Here is a 17,902-nt window from a genome sequence, read left to right on the forward strand (position 1 = left end):
TCTTTTGTTTGTCGATCAGAGCTGCAGCGCCGGTCGAAAATATCAAAATTTCAAGTTTCTGGGCATCGTGCGGAAATTTCGAGATTTCGGCCGGTGCTGCAACTCCGGCGGGCACAAACAGGAGTGCCGGGAGGGGGGAGCACAGTCGGCACCATCCACACCGGCACGTATCGCCGGTCACTGGAATCGCCGAATCTGCACTGTTCGGACGTCCACAACTGAGATTTTATATATATATATATATATATATATATATATATATATACATAGTTTTCCCTCTTCTTTTATGATATGTTTTAGTTGTTGCGCGCTCAGAGTGTAAATCAATCAAATTTACACAACAATCAAACTAAACAACATACCTGAAAGAATTTAAAGTAGCATGTAAATGAACTCGAATTTAATGTAAGAACTGAAAAAAATGTATTGCTCCCCACTGTCAATGGAAGAAATATGATAATAGAAAGTACATAGCTTGATTAAATGAAACCATATGGGCATCAGTGAATCAAACTCATTGCCCGGCTCTCTCATTGTCAAGTTTCAGTGATTGTTCTCAAACTCTTGTTGTGGCAATTTGTGATAGAGAAGAAACCTGAAATGTGAGAAGATGGGAGGATATGTAATAACTGCATATGACTAAGAGATTGAGTTTTCAACAAACATGAGGTTTTAACTGTTTTAATCCTCTTAAATACCATTTTGACGTACTTTTATTTAATTATTTTCTGTAAGATTAACATCAGGGAGGGGCAATTTAGTAATCAAGGTAGAAGGCAGTTCCATAAGGACTATTGCCTTAATTAATACGATATTAAAAAGAGCCCAAAAAAAAAATTGAAGGGGCTTTGGATTGAATTACAAGTACATGGCGGGCACCAAAAATTACAGGGATGTGAATCTCTTTGGTTGTGTTCCATGGACATGGGTTTATAAGGTATCACCTTTCTGTTGGTTTAAAAGAGCATATTGTAGCTCACGTTTCTCTTCCTGTTTCATGAACTGGAGGCTACCAGGGTTTTCGCCCTCTAATAGAAGCTTCACTGGTGTTTGGGGAGGGTACTTGTTCAGTATAAAGTCAATTTCTTCACCGCTGATTTCCTTTTGTTCGAGAAGAACCTGAAAAAAAAAAAACATAAAGCCGGTAAAGCCTGTTAATCAATGTCTTCAATGGTGTTCTGTGTTCAAGTGACATCCTACTGTTCAAAATATCAGAAATGCAGCTGAAAAATCTTGCATGCATACCTTCACGGTTTTAAGCAAAGCTGCATGATGCCGCTTAAGCAAAGAAAGTGTTTTCTCATACATGATATGTACCAGCTCTTCAGTCCTTTGTGCGACCTGATCATCTAAATTGAAGTTCACTGGTGGTTCAATTAAGTCATAGTCATCGTACAACGATCCCTCAAAGTCCAGTCGAGGGCCTACAAACTTAGGTCTCTTCCTCCAAGGTGGTGGCTCTCCATGTACGACCATTGGATTCTCCAAATTCCAACTGCACAAGACAATTAGATTATTACAGAATGTAAGCAGCTACGAAAAAGAAAATAGGAGTGGATAAGGGACTAACACAGTTAAGATTTTACGCGCAAGCCAAGATGCATCAGCAAGGTAGTCAACTGACGCCCTTGATGTGTCCCGTCCATAAATGACCTCTTCAGCAGCCCTCCCTCCAAGTAAAACCTGCATTGGAGAAATTATTAGAAAAAAAAACCATATGAAAGAAAGGATGCAGTATAAAAAGGGATAAAAAAATTACAAAAGTAGCTAACCTGAAGGCGATGCAACAATTGTGGCCGCCGCTCAAACATGTATGCTTCATCATCAAGACGATCAAATACAACTTGTGACAGTGTCTGGACAATTAATTTGACAAATTTAGACCAAAAGTGGAATAGAAATACCAGTCAAGTACTTCTATTCACATTATGTCAAACAATCCACTACATCCAACTAAATATCAAAGTTAATCTAAAAAAGACCACTTGCAAGTTTGAAGCAATTTTTATCAGTGGTGTTTGAAAATTCAATAGGTCGATGAGCTCAACCACATAAGAATGGCTACTCCACCAGAAAGCGGTGAAACATAAATGAGTAACAAAACTTAGAAAACAGAAAAAACAGAAGGATGAAAAATCAGAAAGAGCACCTGGCCACGAGGAATGATTGAAATGCGATCACATGACTCAACTTTTGCATGCTCATATTGCCTAAGCAGGTGAGAAGTCACTGCAACTCCAACTTCAGTAGTAGCTCGGCGGCATTGTCCCTGATGACCCAAATCAATTCCAACCCTTTTTGGTCCAACTGTAAGTCTATCAACTGCATCATCCAAGTCTGACCGGAAAATTGAAGCATGCCCCTTCCTTACTGCAACCAGTGCAGCCTCTTGAACCAGCTGTGCCAACTTTGCTCCCGTCCATCCTGGTAAATAAGCACATTGGATTCATGCATTCAAATAGCATAGTCTGTAAACCTCAATTACATCTGCATACCAGGTAAGTTCAGTGCATAGCTAGACAAATCAACGGATTCTGACATTTTAACTTTGCTTGCATGAATTTTTAGAATCTCCAATCTTCCCTTTGGACCAGGAGGACGAATCTTTATCTGTAGAATATAACCAAAGAACAATTAGTTGATAAATATTGTTCAACAGTGCTAGCACAAAAATTATGGTTAAAGAGCAGGACATGCCCATTCTGACATGCTTTACAATCTATTCATTAGTTGTAACAAGTCAGTTAACTCTCCAACGGACATGTAAGGAAAAGAACTAAATTCCGTTAACAGTGCCCAGTCTAACAGGAAAGGTAAGTATCCTCTCTCCCCCTCCTTTTGTAAGTCAATGATCTAACAGTACTTTACTATTCCTTGCGGTTGAGTTTATATAGCTACTGCTCAGAAAGAAACAAACCTTGCGATCAAAACGACCTGGTCGTAGAAGTGCAGGGTCTAACAAATCACGGCGATTTGTAGCAGCTAAGAAGATAACACCTTTACCAGTATCAAACCCATCAAGTTCTATTAAGAGCTGGTTTAGTGTAGTTTCCCTCTCTTGAGTGGCTGCATTATACAGTTGATCGCCAGATTCCTTGAAAATTCCTTGACGCCTGACATACAGCAAAAAATGCATATCATTCAGTTTACAGGCATCCAGATTACATTATGTTTCTCAAGAAGCAAACTATGCAATACCTGGTAGCCAATGCATCAATTTCATCAATGAAAATAACTGATGGTTTGTTCACCTGCATCAAGGACAATAGTCACAATACAGCAAAAAAAATATACCATTAAAGTCTAAACAATGTTCCTGACAAAGAAGTATGACTCGTTTTTCAGTGACACACTAAGATCATCCGTGAGCATATGTTATTAACACCACAGTGCTCCCACACATTAATTGCCACATTAAACTTACACTAAAGTAATGCAATCATAAGTGACCAGTATTCAACTACAAATGGGAACTAAGATCACCTTGGCTCTTTTGAATAGATCTCGAATACGAGCAGATCCAACACCAACTAAAACTTCAACAAACTCAGATCCTGCCATTTGGTAAAATGGGACACCAGCCTCCCCGGCTATGGCTTTGGCAACCAAGGTCTGAAAACAGGATTGACAACTGAATAATTACTATAGTGTAATATTATACGCATGGATTAAATAACTAAACATATGGACAAATACAAACCTTGCCACATCCAGGTGGGCCCTCTAAAAGAACCCCATGGGGAGGCTTTATTCCCATCTTATCAAACAGTTCTGGGTTTTTCAAGTACTTCACCAACTTACACAGCAAAAAATCATATATGTTAACAAGTCGTCATTTTGTATCATGGATTATTAGATACTAACTGAAGACTGAGAACAAATCACAATATACACGCAATTCATTCTCGAAGATTAGTGATTAAGAATACCTCCTGGAGTTCCTCCACTGCTTCATCGATCCCTGCCACATCACCAAACTTGACTCCTGTTGATCCCTACAACATGTCAATAAAATACACAATTATAAGAGTCTTGTGATGAACCTTTACGAGAGAAGAAAGTTGCACAAATCAGTAGCTATTAGAAACTAACATCAACACGAGCTTCTGCTTTAGACCGTGAAAAATCAATCCCTTGCCACAGATCCTGCAAATTTAAGTGCAACTCTTGGTCATTAAATGCAAGGCATAAAATAAAGCAAAATATTAATGCATATGAGATGAACAAAAAATGTAGAGATAATGCAACATTACCCACTTCCTGAAGTTCTTAGGTCTTCTTGAGAGTGTGAAACGGACAAGAAGGACCATAGTCAAAAGGACAATTGTAATTGGCTTTAACATCTCAAGGCTGGAAGAGACACCGCCAAAAGTATAAAATTCATATAATTTAGAGAAAATGCCTCCATCACTGAAAAAATCGACTACATTTTCCCATACTCTCTCCAAAATACTAAAGATAATACCAAGAAAAAGCCTGATAAATGGCTTGACTATAGGCCACACAACATATACAGTTGATACAAACACGAAACTGGTAACAGCAAATACTGCAGAAGCCAGGAATCCTCCAACAACAACTGCAGCAGCAGCCATTAAAGCTGTTACCACTCCAAGCTCTACCATCATTCTGCTTGATATGGAAGATGCTACCGGATGAGGGTACTGTGGTAAGCTTCCAACCGAAGACTGCAACAAAACCATAAGGAAAGCTTAGCAATTAACTGACATGGTTCCAAATGTATCAGTACATTGTTCGACAATACAAACTCAAGTCCAGAAAAATACAAGAATAGGAATGGTCCCCCAATTTGAAGTCTAAGAAACTCTTGAATCAGATGATTTGATTTAACTACTTCAACTTTAACAATCGGAAAATCAATGATCACCATTCTGAACACTAAACCTAATACCCTCAACTGACATTAGACTACATATGAGACACTCTGATTGCACACAATCAAAACTAGCACCAGCACACAATTCACCACAAGCTATAATTAACTAAGCTCATAAGAGTTCAAAGAGTTGATCACCGTTGTATGTCTTTCTATCACATATCTTGGACCCATATACTGCTCCAAAAGAGCCTGAGCTTCACCCTCATCCAGCCTCATTGCCCTAAATTGTCATAACCATATCACTAAACAGTAAAAAAATAAAATTCATAACTCTTCAAGTAACATAATGAATTCAACTTTTACCATTTGGTTCTATGCAAGCTCTTCTCTCCTGGGATCTCCTTCAAATCAACAATGAAATCACTCAACCCATAAGCACCAACCTTTACTTCCTTAGAAGTCAACAACTCAATCTTGTCATTCTTCATAGCTTTCTGAAAATCCTCAAAGGTCATCTTGGGCAATTCAACCAAGCTCTTCTCAAACTCATCTTCCTCCGGCAACTCGGTTCCGAAAATCTGCTCAGGCACATAGAGCTTCCCCTTATACTCCCTCAATATATCACTCAAAAACACAGCTTCCTCATTCTTGACTCCACCACCACTCTGACCCTCACTGCTCTGTTTCTTCAGCTCTCCTTCCTTCTTGAAATTCAACCTCTTTGCTAAGAACTCAGCAAAACCCACGTTGGGTTTCTTGCTCAAACTCTCTTTTTCCTTCAAAGTATAAAACTTTTCACCAATCAAGTACCTGGGTTCGACCTGGCTTGGGTTCTCCTTCAGAACCCTGGTCACAAAATCATCCCCGGAAGCTTTGCTGGCGTCACCGGACCGTGAGCAGAGGACGGTGAGTGACCGGCGAGGGAAAGGTGGCTGCTTTTGAATTCTTCTGATCAAATTGAGGTGCTTTGAGTGAGCTAGAGATTTGAAGTGGCTGTGGGGATTGGGAATGTGAAGCCTGGGAGAGTTTAGAATGTCAAGGGATGTCATTGCTGGGAAGATAGAGAAGAAAACATGAGCAATTGGGGGGGGTAAGGTTTAGACGGAAATGTGGGAATTTGAGCTCATGTTTTGTTGGGGTTTATCAGTCAAGGGTTGATGATGATGATAGTATTGTGTTCCTGCATTTGTGTAGTGGGGAATTTGAGCTGAAACTGAGAGACCATGGAACTTCGAGAGCTCCGGTTGTGTTTCCGTGTTATCCGAAGCGGGTTTGGTTTTTATCAACATTTGAACCAGTGTTACACTCTGAGAAGAGCAGAGAGGCCCAAAAAGAAGGGAAGGAAGGAAAGTGCAAGTCCATGTTTATTTTTGCCAACAAATTTTCATACCTAATGCATTTATTATTGGCACAATCTAAAAATCATGGTCGACTTATTTGGCGACGTCCGTGACGATAGAAATGAGACTTGCATGGTGGGGACTGGGGAGGTATGGTAACCTTGTCGCCTGGTTGGCTACCGAAGTGTACAAGCCTTGTAATCGCCTTATGTACTTGAATAGTTGGAATTCGTTGATCGTGATTTTTCGATCATCCTAAGAATATATTGATGCAAGCTAAAACCTTGAATAATACTAACAACTATACATGATCTCATATACCATAGAATTTCCATTGGAATTGCCAATCCAGATTTACATGTATGTTACATACTCCATTTTGTTTTCGGAGGACTATTTATCCTCAATCAATCATTACACCTGACCTAGTATTCAAATATGGAGAACATTAACACAATGGAAAGTTTCAAATTTCACATTGAACCATCAAGGACAAGCAATACTTTTTTCTTCTTATATTGTTCAGTTTGTTCTTCAAATTCTGGTAGGGTTTAGAAGGTTGGTAATAATTTTCAAATAGGTGCAGTTGGTCCTTTGTTTTGAGCATTAACTGCATTACACCTTGGTAGAGGAGAGACATTTATATTTTAGGCAAGTTAGATGGCGACTGGTCTGTCACCATGAGCAAATACTACCAAGAAAGCCAGCTCTGCTCCCCTGAGTCCCCTCTTCCTTTCCTTTACTCTTCTCTGGGTACTATCAAACCTCATTCAATTCACTTACCAAGAACCTTGACTATCAAATAAAGCAAGAGACAAGAATAGGTCACACTAGCTTATCTTATATATACTACTGACTACTCTTCATTTTTGTATGGTTCATTATTCATACCTGCAGCAGTGCATGAGTTATTAAGGCAATGGAGGATGATGGTGTGGAATGTTTGTCAAGCTGTGATGAGATCTATGAGAAACACATTTATCACCGCCGCCGACGTCTCCGCCGTCTTCCATTGGCCTCTACGGATAAGTGTCGAGCCACTAACCTCCATGAACTTCTCAAATGCCCTGTCTGCACAAAATCTATGTACCCACCAATCAACCAGGTGTGTTCATGTTCATTATCTTGCTTATCTTAAGGGATCACACAGTTTTTTTTTTGGGGGTATGATCATTATTGCGTCTAGATGAATTTGATCTTGAGTCTGTTTCAGGTCGAAATGTAAATTTTTGATGTAATATATCCTTTGCTGCAAGGTTTGAACTTTCTAGGAGATTTTAGTAGAGAACATGTAGCTTAGATTCATAGCCATTTTCTTCTTAAAGGATGTGGTTTTCGATTTGGAGAGTTTTGTGGATAAAAGGTGAAATAATTTTGTGAATTTTTGGGTAAAACAAGTTGTTAGGGAAAGGAACAACAGTGTATATCAACTCATCTAGGTAAGTACTTTCGAGATGATGCTCATGTCACTCTACTAGTTTTCATTTTGATCCACTTCTAATTGAACTCGCTGGAACTCGGAAGTAGTTGCTTGTGTTCTAAGTTGTGTTAATTTGATGATTTCTGCAGTGCCTGAACGGTCACACTCTGTGCTCCATTTGCAAATTGAAAGTGAAGAACTGCTGCCCAACTTGTAGAGAAGAACTTGGAGACATCAGATGTCTGGCATTAGAGAAAGTCGCTGAGTCACTGGAGCTTCCTTGCAAGTATAGCTCTTTTGGATGCTTAGAGATCTTTCCTTACTACAGAAAAGTTAAGCATGAGGCTAGGTGTGACTTCAGACCATACAGTTGCCCCCACCCTGGACCTGAGTGCTCGGCAGTTGGGGATATTGCTTTTCTGCTTGATCATCTGAGAGTTGATCACAAGGTTGATATGCATAATGGATGCAGTTTTGATCATCTTTATGTCAATTCCACTCCCCGGGAGACGGAAAATGCAGCCAAGATGCTTATGGTAAGTGGAGTTTCACTTGTGTTAGTTTGTAACTTGATTTCATGTTTAACTTTGGTTACTCTGAATACCGATGTGTCCTAATCCGATCTCATTATCCGCACTCCCTACATTTAGGATTACTACCATCTTTCTATGTTGATTTGCGGATTCTGCTATAAAAATTGAAACTAGGCACTTTGAATATGATATATTTTTGTTAATTGTTACTTTGTTAGTACTTTGTTACCTCTGAATAGATTGAGTACTACTGTCTATTGTTGTTGTCTACTGTCGAGTACTATAGAGAGAGAATACGTGATACTGATACCCTTTACTCTGATCACCTTCATTGTCTGCATTGCAAGGTATTCAGCTGTTACAGCCACTACTTCTGCCTGCATTTTGAAGCCTTCCAACTGGGCATTGCACCAGTTTACATTGCATTTCTTCGTTTCATGGGTGACGCAGTTGAAGCACGAACCTTCAGCTACAGACTGGAAGTTGGAGCACACGGAAGGAAACTAATATGGGAGGGAACCCCTAGGAGCATACGTGAGAGCCATCAGAAGGTGAGGGATAGCCATGATGGTCTCATAATCCAGAGGAACATGGCACTTTTTTTCTCCACTGGAGAAAGGAAGAAGCTCAGGCTTCGGGTCACCGGACGGATATGGAAGGCTGCGAGCACCTAGTTTAGAGCATCTGTAACCCTTTGCTGTCACATGTTCATTCCTTCTTATTATGTCAAGTTTTTGGTTTTGTTCATGGAACGCATATGCATTTCTGGATACGTATGTCCACCGCTGAGCTAAAGCTCATGGGCAAGGGCAGTATTATTGTTGTTCGTATTCAAATTATGCAGAGAAGAGGTGTGGTAAAGTTCGCAGAAAATAATTTCGTAGCACTTCCAAGACTAGGAGGCCAAATCGAACTTGCCAAGATGAGGTTCATGACTGACACTGGGTGACACGATATCCGGCATAGATTGAGTTTGCAGAGTCCCCAAGACATTGCACCACCTTAAGCAACTGCTCAATACTTCAATAATAAAGCTATTATCTATACCATAGTTTCTGGTCAGCTCCAGTTTCTTATCTGAGACTAGTCCCGATTTCTTATCCACCGCACACTTCATTGTAGCATTCGGGTTCCATGAGGTTTGGCCTGGCGCTGGTCACCTAATTTCATGCACACTAATCTTTGTATTGATGTTGAGGGCCTGTACTCTTTCATGAGTCAATAACTATTACTGTCCACGTATTACAACAACTAGGGAGTGGAAGATGTGAATAATTGGAAGCTGAAAAATGGCTACTGTCACAAAGCTTCACCTTTCTCCTTCTTTTGGGATGTCTCAACATACTGCTCTGCGAGTTTCTTCACCTTTTCACCTTCTTTGATTAGGAAACTTGCGCTTTTGGCTTTTGAATGGTATTTCATGACTTTCTCAGTTGTTTTTGCCACAGCCCACTTATATTGTTCAGTTGTAATTACACCACTCTTGCACAATGGTCTGATGTGCTCTTTGATGTACGCTTCGACCTGTAGATTGGACTGACAGGTTAGTCGAAATCATAGATTGAAATGCATCTGAAGAATGTCAAAAGAACAACATAAAAGATATGATTCTAAGAAAGGTGGATGGGATAAACCTTCTTAGATATAGAGTTGATGTTGTTGGACTGGTCTTTACATTCTCCATTGGGTTTCTTGTTCCTTTCACCACTTCCATCTGGTTGGGAATGATTCATTGAATCTTCTCCACCAGAGGAATTGCAACCAAGACTAGAAACTGTCATATTTGTCGCCTGGTTCTCAATACCAGATGGAGATGTTATTTCTTCGGTAGGCTTTGGCCCACAACTTTCTGTCTCTTTCAGATAGTTGTCTTTAACCAATCCTGCATCGATCGATCCATATAGAATTTCTGATGCTCCTGGAAATCTCTGGATCAGTGGTTCTTTATCTGGTCCATATAATTCTTCACATTCTGCAGCAGAAAGCTCTTCACCTTCTTTACCGAATATGGATTCCAAAGGAACACAAGAATTGTCAGTCTCACACTCCTTGGTTGAATTTTCCAGACCAGAAAAAGTATCATTCTCAAGCATGCAGGAAGAATCTTTTTGTACTTCAACCACCTTCTCAGTACTTCCAAGATCTATAGTATGATTAGATATTTCTGGCTGAAGAGTAGAGAAAACAACTTTAATTTTTGATGCCCCTCCTTCTGGTTCCATGTTAGAGACTTTTGTAGCAGTGGCACCAATGTAGTCTTCATCTTCCAGATTATACTCAAAATCACCATAGATGTCCAAATCTGGATTTACATCCATTTCAAATACATTATCAGGCCCTTCCTCTCTGGTATCTAATGAGGGATCATCTTCTTTAGCAGGAACTTCCATATTGGAATGTGGACTATTTGGAGGAGAATCAGAAAGGAGACCAGCATTTCTCAGTGCTTCTTCAGTTAGAGGATCACTGGAAGGTTCAACCAAAGCTTCACCAGATCTATCAGCACAGGCTGAAGATTGGGAAGAACTAAAAACTGTGTTTCCACTAGCTTTGTTACCTTTTGAAAGATGCAATATCTCCTGGGAACATAGATTCAGATACACTAGCTTGCTGTTTGACCTGTCTGCAATCTCCTTCTCTATATTGGTTGCATCTGCAACAGCTAATTCAGTGTCCGCAGTTCTACGAATCACTGGCAGATTAGCTTTCCTCAGCAAGTGCTCTGTCATACGGTATAACTGCGTCTGCACAAATTAGAAAGATCCCAAACCATGAAAAATATGATGGTGCCGGAAAAGAAACTATTTCAAGTTTACCAATGTCTATCATAGGAAAGTAAATTTCACTAGTGCTGAGAACAAACAGCCATGATCCAGAGGAACTTCAAATCTTCACAGGTGATTTTGATCACATAGATGTTGGATTTGAGTTCAAATAAGGTATATTCAGGTAATGATGAGAATGGCACACAAGTTTCAGAAACTCAATTACCTGGAGTTCATTAACCTTAGGTTTACAGTTAAATGAGTTAATGGATCTATTCTAAGCATTAGATTCAAATCTATTATGAAAAATAAACCATATCACAGACTATAATTGTAGCAATCAATACCAGTTTTAAGGCTCAAATTCACGAAACCATACAGCCTAAGTTTAATAAGAATATTGTTTTATAATTTTTATGTGTTGAGTTGGTCTATATGGAGGTAGCATAATCTACAGTAAAAGTTTAACTGATGACAAGCACACATCCATCTCAGTTACTAGACAGGAACTTCATACCTGCCTCACTGACATTGGAATTTTATTGTGACGACAAGGAGACAAAACCGGTTTCATGTCTGTTGGCAACTGAGCCTGCAAGCAGAAACCATCAAATAGGATTATATCACCAGGAGAAGCAAACAGCATAAATGAAAGGTTTTAAAAGTAGTTTTATTACATACTAGCAAAGGGTAGTTTCCTTTGAGCCCGGAGTTGTCTTGCTGTTTTTCATTTGTTGTATTCTTGCCTGTACCACTCATTTTCCTGGCAAGAACCTCCAAAGCCCATTTCCTTTTATCTACTTTTATATCACCAGTTTTATGAACTACATCCTTGGTTTTCAATTTAGAACCACCAGATGAAGCAGCCAAGGACCCTCTTGAGTGTCTATCTTGATGTACTTTCTTAGAAGCAGCACCATTGTCTGAGCCTGGAGGATTGTTTTTGTTCCCATTAGTTTCTAATAAAGGTAGACCAACTTTTGATGAAACCTTATTCATATCTGTGGAAGTCGAAGTGAGATTATCAAGAAGAGGCTTCGAACACGGATCCGTTGCACAGAGTTTATCATTCGGCTCAGAATTACCAACAGCTACAAGAGGCTTTATATTATCTTTCCTTGGAAATACAGACGTATCTGCTAAATACAACCTGGAAAGAATTGGACTTGTGGACTCATGTGTATTAGACTCAGGCTTTGTATCTAACTTCTTTGAACTTCCATTGAGAAGGCCAAGAACTGACTTTAAAGTCTCAATCTTTTCAGGTTCTCCAATGCAACGATGCTTCCAAAATTCAATTTGACAGTCCCGGTCCCATGCACGTTTTCGTCTTCCATTAGATGTCCCATAGATTTTCTTTGTCAAGTTCTCACGTACTTTTCCCTTTTCCAACATTGACTTCCTTGCCTTCAGTGCTAAATCTGATAACTTCTTTACAGGTTCAGTTTTTGATCCAGCCAGAGCTGCCCTAAAGGCGTCGAGAAGCTTTGGATCAAACTGGTTTTCACCAATATCTTTTGAAGATTTGTTGCGGACAGCCTCTCTTATTTCCTTTCTTAATCTCTGAACAACCACTGATGATTCCTTGTCCTCAGCATCTCTCCTCATTATCTTTTTAACTCTCAAACTAGCCATAGAATCTTGTTCTTCTGAGGATTGTAAATCAGAATTGGAGCCTGCAAGCCCCTTGGAAGACTTATGGTTTGTAGTTCGAACAATGCTCAATATTTCAGAAGTAGGGTCCAGTATAGGATGACACTTCAACTTGCTATCTTTGGGAACTACAGTCAGGCTGGAGCCATTCCCAGAGTCTGAAAGTTGTGCTTTGGCTTTGTCCTTGAAAGCAATCTGTTGAATCTTCTCCCCATCTCTGATTTTCTTCACAGGAACTTTGTTTTTGATCTTAGGGTTTGTACCCCTATCATCAGCACAAACGCCATCACTATAATTTCAAAAGAACAAGTAACTCAAAGTCAGAAGTTTTCCTCAACATGGCGTGAACCCATAATATATTTCAAATACAATCTTTCAGGAAATTGATAACAAGAACATCAAAAACAGCTTTGAGAATTCATATTTTATTCAACCAGTTGACTTCAAGTATGCAGACATTTCCTCTCATGTTTCAGCAAAAGTTTTTGATATTTTACTAATGATGATATTGAGGAAAATCCCACGGGAAATTGGCTAGAATATTCTTCAGGGGGGGGAAAGTCTAGTAGGGTTCGATTTCTGGCGCCCCAGAAAAGAAGAGTTGGTATGCAGAAACTCAAACTTCGATGCTTGTGGCATAGCATATTAGGTTTATGTATGCATCTTTAATAAATATAGTTCATGCATTTAATGGTTCATGAACATTGTCTAGTCCTATCAGTATATTCAAACAACAAATAAGACATTTCAGTGAGTTCTTAAGTCTATCTTCTGTTTACCTATCTTTCCCTTGAAGTTTAAGGTCTTTCTAGATAAGACATCTCAAAAACTTGGGAGTTTTCTGAGGAACCTACATTAGCTCGTCTATAGCAAGCTGATCATTTGACAACCCTAAATCCCAGGTTCAATATTATCAACACCCACCATGAATCATTTGGTATTAGCAAGCTTAGTCACCACCACAATAGAACCACACAAGATATGAAGAGGAGATAATGGCCCCAAAATCCAAAATATGCTACAAACCCCCAAAATAAACCAAGGATTTCTATGCAGAAAAAGAAAATAAAATCTAACAAATATAGAAAAATTAGGGTGGAACAGTGGTAGTTACACAATTGATGCTGGAAGATTATGACATGAGGATAGCAGTAACAAAACCTGAAGCAACATAGTTATGAGCATTAAGTGCAGAAAACCATATTAGAATCAATTAATATATTTGGATGACATGAGACCTGCAATCTGTGCGTTTTCTCTTTCCACCAGTCATATCAGGAGCATCTGAATTAGCATCTTGTACAATCCTGTCAGCTGGAAACACAACAATGAGGTAATGCTCATGAGTGGCAGTTGAACTGATTCATTGAAAACTACTTACACCACCCACACCCAACAAAAAAACAAATGAAGCCCTAAACAATTCCATACCTTTTGGCAAATATTCTTCTGTAGGATAATGCTGCTTCACATCTTTAGCGTCATCGTGTTCAGTTCCAGTGCTATTCGTGTCAACTAGAGGCACATCAAAATCAATATGAGTCCAACATGTGCAGCATATGAAATCTTCAAAGTCAGGCAATTTCAATGGTCAACTAGTTATTGTTTATTGAAATCAATATAAGTACAATTACCTGACATAATCAAACCCGCAGATAACCCAAGATTTAGATCCATACTACACTGGCTGTCAGATAGCCTTTCACTGATATGTGATTCATTAAGCTTCCCAGAAGAACTTTTGACGTCATCAAAGCTTCTGAGATCATAAATTGATTCACCAGCACTGGACCTAAGCTGCTTGTGTGCTAGAGCATTTGAAGGTAAACTGAAGGAGGTATCACAGGATAGGGACAGTTCTAATTCCTGTGCTTCCAGTTTAACAGTTATCATCCCTGCAGGTTTTTCCAACTTGTGGCAATCTTCAGAAGCTGATACCAGCAATTCACTTTGAAAGTCCTTGCCAACTTTGAGGGTTGGTAAAATGCTCTGACCTGAATCTGTAACCATTGAGACTACAACAGCTGTGTCTCCAGTATCGACAGAAGATACAGAGACCTTTCTTGAGAAAGTATCCTCAGTCAAAGATTCACGATTTTCAAGATCACATTGGCTGTTAGACCTCTGTACTGAACCGGCATCTGAGTTTTGTGGCATATCACCAGCTACACATCTACAGAAAAAAAAAATTAGAATATGTAAGTAAATAATCAGCATAATTACAGAGGAACCTTAAGGAACATATATAAGGATCATCAAAGCAGCACTACTCAGTGAAAGACTACTGTCCACATGTATATATGTTTGGCAGTAGTTGTAAAAGATAAAGATTTTTGTTCCCACACAAGATACAAGATAGCTAGTTATCATCTTGTTTTATTATAAACTTAGTTGACAACTGAAGTCAGGAATGTCGTTAACTTTTTAAAAAAACATAAAAGATCCACAACCCATTTGTTACCACTTAACATGCTATTCTACCTTGATTTTAGATTTAAGGTTCTGCACATACAAGTCAACTGCTTATTGATTATTAGGTAATATAAAATATTAAAATGTAGTTTTAACAAAAATTCATGAACCAGACTTAACAAGGGAACATTAGACCCAAAATAAAATAAGCAAAGAAACTAAAAGTGCACAATGAATAAACAAAATAAGTATCTCTTATGTAACTAACCTGGGGCATAACCACATATTCTCAGATGTGTTTTCAGGATCAAACCCCACACAGAAAGCATGGTACCTGAGAAAGGTTTCTTAGATCATGCATTTATGTGAAAGTTTTTTGCAAAAAAACCACTGATTGCTCATTTACCATAAGTCGCATGAATCACATGCAATTGATGTATCGAGATTGGAATTCTCCTCCATCTTTGCCAATCCACTTCGAACCTTGCAATGATCTCCATCCAAGCAGATAACTGACTGCAACATGATTAAATGCAAAATATACAATATCAGATTATCAAAGTTGAGAGATAGCCAAATAGGTTTGAAGACAAATGAAAATGTGATAAATACAAAACTCTTAAGTTTTCTGATATTACTTTATAATTAATATTAAATCATCTTTGTTTCCTTGATATCCTTGTATTCTTCTATAAAAAAAATTAAAAAAAAAAACAAAGGTTCCTCATTTGAAAGGGTCACATCCTATATATACCACTGATAAACTCCTTTCCCCAATATTCTGCATCTTGGTGTGGTGGGAAGGGATCATGCAAAGCTGATCCTTTGAACCACGGGTTTCAACGTAAAGACCAAATCTAAATAAACAAGGCTACAGAAATTCCTAATGTTGACTAAAGGTTTCCCTGATGATGCTTATAAGCACAATATTGCTTATTAGAGCAAAGCAGTAGCTCCGGGGTGATTAATGCATGCACGTGGAAGTTGGAATGAATAAAGCACCAATGGAAGCAACAAACAGAGAAGCATGACTCTTAGCATCTTACGTCATGAGTTGTCAGGTAACATTAACACGTGAAATCATCTTGGTAACAATGGTAGGAGAGGACAGCAATCTAAAAAACTAAGGTAGAAAATTACCAAATGAAAGATCATATATATAATAAAGTTAAAGATAATTACGTTTTCATCAATATAGTATGATGGAAATGAGACGGTGTTATTTGTCCCTTCAATACTCCAATCATCATCTCTGCAGACAATAAAAATATGGAAATTAGTCTCTGACAGACGAAGCAACTCTAAAAAAGTACAGATTTTTAAAATTCATAATCACAAGGACACCAAAATAACAGCATGTGCAGGAACCACTCGATAAGTATTTCTGAGTCGTATACAAGAGGAATCAATTCACTCTCACCAATATGCTAAAACACGTTGTTCATGACTGCAAAAGTACCTGGCAGATGAATCATCATCCAATTTGTTGCTCCCAACAGTATCGTATACCTTCATATTAAAATCAATCTTACAAGCTTCAGCACTAATTGTGTTTCATAATATATATATATATACATATATATATATATATATTTGAAGATTTATAAAATAATTGCCAATCTCCAAACAAGGTACATATAGAAGATATCATGTACTTTACAACTCACCGGAACACATGTAATCACTTGGAATTCATTCTGGCAAAGCGGGCAAAGATTTGTAATGGTAGCCCAATTGTCAATGCAAGCAAAACAAAACCTGAAAAAGCATGGTGAACCCCATTCAGAACCTAAAATGACTAATCACTAACTATACTTTTACTCATACGTCGATTAAATTCCCTTGCCTAGCCCAAAATATTGACAATATAATCTCAAAAGACACAGTCTTAACCGCATACCAGTGCTGGCAGCAATCCAGAACACCCCTGTCGATAATGGTATCCATGCATATCCCACACGTTTCATTCTCGCCCTCCACAACAGGATTGTCCTGCACATTATGCCAATCCCAACAGCTTAATCTCAAACTCGTATCAAATCAAGCCACTGAAATCCTGAACCTCAAACTTGCACATCCATAATTACATCATTTCCAAGCTTCAAAAATTCAACTTTATCACAACCACAATTCATCAAAAGATTAAACACATTTCACACAGAGAATCACTCCGTCAGTAAAATCAAGCTCAAAAATCGAACTAGTTGCTAGAGCTCAAATTCAGATTAAAAAAAAAAAGGAACTTGAAGCTTACATTGGTATAATTCTCATCAACTCCAAAAGCTTCTTCTTCTTCTTGAATTCCACTTGCTACTAAATTCACTTCCATTTCGTCAAACATTGAGCTCACTGCTTCCAATCAAAAGCTGAAAGAACAAGAAATTGGGTTAGCAAATTCACAGAAAAATCTGATCTTGGGGGAATTCGGAGATGAGCCGTAAGCAGGCAGAACCGTGGAGGGCAAAAAGGGAAATTGGAAATATAGCGACGGCGGAGGAGAGGAGATTGTACCTGCGAGGGAGAGGGAGCACCATTTTGTCTGGGTTGAGGGAAGCGAATGATCGACGCCACCGAAACGCTGCGTTTGGATTACAGTGATCACAATAATAAGCCTTTTCATGGTTTTGGGCTTTTGGCTTTCCCTTTTCCATCTCTTTCAAATAAGAAATAAAGAAACAAATCAAAATACGTGTAAAATGACACGGAGGTCTAATCAATGAAATCGCTAAGAATTAGAGACGAGAGAGAGAATTGTAAAAGTACAATGAAAATTAGTTTGTTTATATGAAATGGTTTCAAAGTGCAAATGGTAGGAGAAACGTCACCGGCACTACACAGTGTTTTGGAGATGAATTTAATGTGATCGTAGTAGTTATAATATTGGTTGATACTTGATACAGTTAACATAGCGAATCACAAGGGTGTCTGATCCCGCTTGG

At 38.6% G+C, this 17,902-nt stretch overlaps 3 protein-coding genes across 5 annotated transcripts; 1 reads left to right on the forward strand and 2 right to left on the reverse strand.

The window, feature by feature from the left end:
* Nucleotides 1-431: 431 nt before the first annotated feature.
* LOC126796282 (probable inactive ATP-dependent zinc metalloprotease FTSHI 1, chloroplastic) lies at nucleotides 432-6,169 on the reverse strand. The gene is made up of 16 exons (XM_050523071.1): nucleotides 5,204-6,169; nucleotides 5,036-5,120; nucleotides 4,254-4,688; nucleotides 4,093-4,146; nucleotides 3,930-3,995; nucleotides 3,701-3,796; nucleotides 3,484-3,612; nucleotides 3,199-3,251; nucleotides 2,918-3,113; nucleotides 2,496-2,610; nucleotides 2,150-2,424; nucleotides 1,773-1,856; nucleotides 1,571-1,683; nucleotides 1,246-1,495; nucleotides 945-1,119; nucleotides 432-595 (listed from the first exon to the last, which is right to left on the reverse strand). Exons 1-16 carry the CDS (start codon nucleotides 5,887-5,889, stop codon nucleotides 537-539), a joined length of 2,871 nt encoding a protein of 956 aa, XP_050379028.1. The 5' UTR covers nucleotides 5,890-6,169; the 3' UTR covers nucleotides 432-536.
* Nucleotides 6,170-7,099: 930 nt separating this feature from the next.
* LOC126796283 (E3 ubiquitin-protein ligase SINAT5-like) lies at nucleotides 7,100-8,872 on the forward strand. Its single transcript, XM_050523072.1, has 3 exons — nucleotides 7,100-7,285; nucleotides 7,750-8,136; nucleotides 8,481-8,872. The coding sequence occupies exons 1-3, from the start codon at nucleotides 7,100-7,102 to the stop codon at nucleotides 8,805-8,807; spliced, it is 900 nt and encodes a 299-aa protein (XP_050379029.1). The 3' UTR covers nucleotides 8,808-8,872.
* A 123-nt stretch (nucleotides 8,873-8,995) lies between these two features.
* On the reverse strand, nucleotides 8,996-17,566 carry LOC126796281 (uncharacterized protein At4g10930). Of its 3 annotated transcripts, none has more exons than XM_050523068.1 (15): nucleotides 17,475-17,566; nucleotides 17,218-17,329; nucleotides 16,864-16,955; nucleotides 16,631-16,721; nucleotides 16,423-16,472; nucleotides 16,146-16,215; nucleotides 15,370-15,479; nucleotides 15,232-15,297; nucleotides 14,186-14,724; nucleotides 13,983-14,066; nucleotides 13,790-13,865; nucleotides 11,580-12,840; nucleotides 11,416-11,490; nucleotides 9,768-10,877; nucleotides 8,996-9,657 (listed from the first exon to the last, which is right to left on the reverse strand). In XM_050523068.1, the coding sequence occupies exons 2-15, from the start codon at nucleotides 17,302-17,304 to the stop codon at nucleotides 9,433-9,435; spliced, it is 3,936 nt and encodes a 1,311-aa protein (XP_050379025.1). In that variant the 5' UTR covers nucleotides 17,305-17,329; nucleotides 17,475-17,566; the 3' UTR covers nucleotides 8,996-9,432. The 3 variants fall into 3 exon arrangements, with proteins under 3 accessions (XP_050379025.1, XP_050379026.1, XP_050379027.1); XM_050523069.1 differs by lacking the exon at nucleotides 17,475-17,566 and adding an exon at nucleotides 17,416-17,439; XM_050523070.1 differs by lacking the exon at nucleotides 17,475-17,566 and having other exon boundaries at nucleotides 14,186-14,446; nucleotides 14,546-14,724; nucleotides 17,218-17,402.
* Nucleotides 17,567-17,902: the final 336 nt, after the last annotated feature.

The sequence above is a fragment of the Argentina anserina genome, chromosome 5, assembly GCF_933775445.1.
Source record: "Argentina anserina chromosome 5, drPotAnse1.1, whole genome shotgun sequence".
Taxonomy (NCBI): Eukaryota; Viridiplantae; Streptophyta; class Magnoliopsida; order Rosales; family Rosaceae; genus Argentina; species Argentina anserina.

What these genes read in the sequence shown, in the direction of transcription:
- LOC126796282 (XM_050523071.1), bottom strand. Translation starts at nt 5,889, where the DNA reads ATGACATCCCTTGACATTCTAAACTCTCCCAGGCTTCACATTCCCAAT. An exon ending in TGATAGAAAGACATACAACG is followed by an intron (nt 4,689 to 5,035) that starts GTGATCAACTCT and finishes GTTTTGTTGCAG; the next exon opens with TCTTCGGTTGGAAGCTTACC. An exon ending in AAGCAGAAGCTCGTGTTGAT is followed by an intron (nt 3,996 to 4,092) that starts GTTAGTTTCTAA and finishes GACATGTTGTAG; the next exon opens with GGATCAACAGGAGTCAAGTT.
- LOC126796283 (XM_050523072.1), top strand. Translation starts at nt 7,100, where the DNA reads ATGGAGGATGATGGTGTGGAATGTTTGTCAAGCTGTGATGAGATCTAT. An exon ending in TGTACCCACCAATCAACCAG is followed by an intron (nt 7,286 to 7,749) that starts GTGTGTTCATGT and finishes TGATTTCTGCAG; the next exon opens with TGCCTGAACGGTCACACTCT. An exon ending in ATGCAGCCAAGATGCTTATG is followed by an intron (nt 8,137 to 8,480) that starts GTAAGTGGAGTT and finishes CTGCATTGCAAG; the next exon opens with GTATTCAGCTGTTACAGCCA.
- LOC126796281 (XM_050523068.1), bottom strand. Translation starts at nt 17,304, where the DNA reads ATGTTTGACGAAATGGAAGTGAATTTAGTAGCAAGTGGAATTCAAGAA. An exon ending in GATGATGATTCATCTGCCAG is followed by an intron (nt 16,216 to 16,422) that starts GTACTTTTGCAG and finishes TATTGTCTGCAG; the next exon opens with AGATGATGATTGGAGTATTG. An exon ending in AATATGTGGTTATGCCCCAG is followed by an intron (nt 14,725 to 15,231) that starts GTTAGTTACATA and finishes TTTTTTCTGTAG; the next exon opens with ATGTGTAGCTGGTGATATGC.